The sequence below is a fragment of the Mandrillus leucophaeus genome, unplaced genomic scaffold (assembly GCF_000951045.1).
Source record: "Mandrillus leucophaeus isolate KB7577 unplaced genomic scaffold, Mleu.le_1.0 Scaffold2043, whole genome shotgun sequence".
NCBI classification, from domain to species: domain Eukaryota; kingdom Metazoa; phylum Chordata; class Mammalia; order Primates; family Cercopithecidae; genus Mandrillus; species Mandrillus leucophaeus.
The window spans coordinates 17,964-20,267 of NW_012102081.1; the positions used below are offsets into that span (position 1 = coordinate 17,964).

General features: G+C 35.5%; 1 protein-coding gene across 1 annotated transcript in view; it reads left to right on the forward strand.

Moving 5' to 3' along the window:
- Nucleotides 1-2,304, forward strand: part of LOC105539389 (phosphatidylinositol 3-kinase catalytic subunit type 3-like) — a gene marked incomplete at its 5' end in the record, with an annotated part of 39,794 nt that overhangs the window by 8,579 nt on the left and 28,911 nt on the right. The window contains one exon of the mRNA XM_011979636.1: nt 1,438-1,543. Within this exon, the coding sequence (XP_011835026.1) occupies nt 1,438-1,543 (106 nt within the window). The remainder of the gene's footprint in view (nt 1-1,437; nt 1,544-2,304) is intronic.

The following is a 2,304-nucleotide window of genomic DNA, read 5'->3' on the forward strand; positions in this document are numbered from 1 at the left end:
AGTAGAAAGGATAATAATAAGCGTCCGTGACTTGAGATTTGGGAAACATTGACAGTTAAGGAGATTAAAAAGTTTTGTATGTGTTTTAAGGATAAAACAGTGTGAAAGTCAACTTAGTAAAATCAAAAAAGTCTGACCTGGGAGCCCAAAGTCCTGGGTTTCTATCTCAGTTTTATAATCAATCATACCACCATAGACAAGACACAGCCCCTCTAAGTTTCACTGTTGATAAAGCAAGCAAGTTGATTGAGATTGATAGTTTTCAAACTACACATCATCATGATCCACTGAAAGCAATTTAAAGTTTCAGTCTAGCATTTGTTATTTAAAGAAAAATAAACAGAATAGCAAATATTAACATATTGTTCACAGGATGTTGCTTTGTGAAACTTTTCAGTTCTATGCATCTATGTGCATATGTGGCTGTGTGTATCAAGCTCTGATACCTTTTTTTTTCTTTTTAAGAGGTACCATCTCCGTTTGTTGCCCAAGCTAGAGTGTAATGGTACAATCATAGCTTACTGCAGCTTCACATGTGCTCAAGCTGTCTTCTCACTTCAACCTCCTTAGTAGCTGGAACTGTAGGCGGTGTCACCACACCTGGCTTATATGTAATTTTTTTTTTTTTTAAATGTAGAGGCTGGTCTCAAACTCCTGACCTCAAGTGATCTCCTTCCTAGGCCTCCCCAAAACGCTGGGATTATAGGCGTGAGCCACCATTCCCAACCTGTTATTTGCTTTGGTTTGTTCCCAGTGGAACATTTAGAAACACTGGATTAGAAGACCTATAAAATCTTACTCAGATCATTGCTTATATGATTTTTATAATTGTATAAGCAGATTAGGTTTAAGAAAACATTTAAAATGTCTTTTACTCTCTAAAACCATAGTTTTTTAATTGGGAAGTTAAAGATTATGTATGAATCTTTGAAAAACGGGAAACTGGATGGGAAAGAAAAAAATTACTTAAAATTTTATTCATCTTTCAAAAATATAAGTGACAGGAGTAGCTTCAGAGAGGTTTTCAGAATCAGAGAGCCTTATGTAATACCAAAGTATTATGCAGATTATGAAAATAATAGTTTTTGTTCTCCAGTTACTCAGTAAATATATGAGCTTAGATGATTTCTGAGGATGTTAATACTCTACCTCATAAATAGGAGAAAATGCTTGTTTTGGTGGCAAAAGTTTTAGAAAATTTGGGATATTACACAAATTAAGGCATTATCACTCTTAATTTACCTTTTATTGATGGTTGTATGTGTTCCTCTGTAACTTTTCACTTTTAAAAGAGATGATAAAATGTGTTTTATTACTCCAATTTGATTATTTTTGCATGTGTAAATTAACCTGTTTTAGTGAAATGATAATGAGTATTTGCAAACTGAATCTAAATTTCGTTTCACATCACACGAATGGCTCAAACATATTTTTAAGGTATGTGATCGTGGAATGTGAAGATCAAGATACCCAGCAGAGGGATCCAAAGACCCATGAGATGTACTTGAATGTAATGAGAAGATTTAGCCAAGCGTTGTTGAAGGTAACCATTAAATGTGGGGGTTGGCAAACTGCAGTGCGTGGGCCAAATTCAGCCTGTTGCTTGTTTTGGAACATCCCATGAGCTAAAAGTGGTTTTATATATTTTTTTATTTTTATTTTTTTGAGACGGAATCTTGCTGTCTTACCCAGGCTGGAGTACAGTCATGCCATCTCGGCTCACTGCAGCCGCCACCTCCCGGGTTCAAGAGATTCTCCTGCCTCAGCCTCCTGAGTAGCTGGGATTAAAGGCGCCCACTACCATGTCCAGCTAATTTTTGTATTTTTAGTAGAGACAGGGTTTCGCCATGTTGGGCCAGGCTATTCTGGAACTCCTGACCTCAGGTGATCCACTTGCCTCGGCCTCCCAAAGTACCAGCATTACAGATATGAGCCACTGCACCCGACCTGGTTTTTATATTTTTAAATGATTGAAAACCAATCAAAAGAAGAAAAATAATTGGTGATATATGAAAATTATGTGAATTCAAGTTTTAGTCTTCATAAATAAATTATTGGAATAGAATCATGAACTCATTTGATTTTATATTGTCTGTGGCTACTTTTATACTCAATAGGAGTTTAATAGTTGGAATGAAAACTGCGTGGCCAAGAAGACCTAAAATATGTTATCTTTGACCCTTTACAGAAGTTTTCTTGATCCCTAATTTAATGAAATAAACCTGTACATGGAGTTAAAAAAGAAAGAGCTTTGCTTTTTTATTTTCCTTTCTATTGTGTATCTTTCTTATCAAAGCTGTGTAT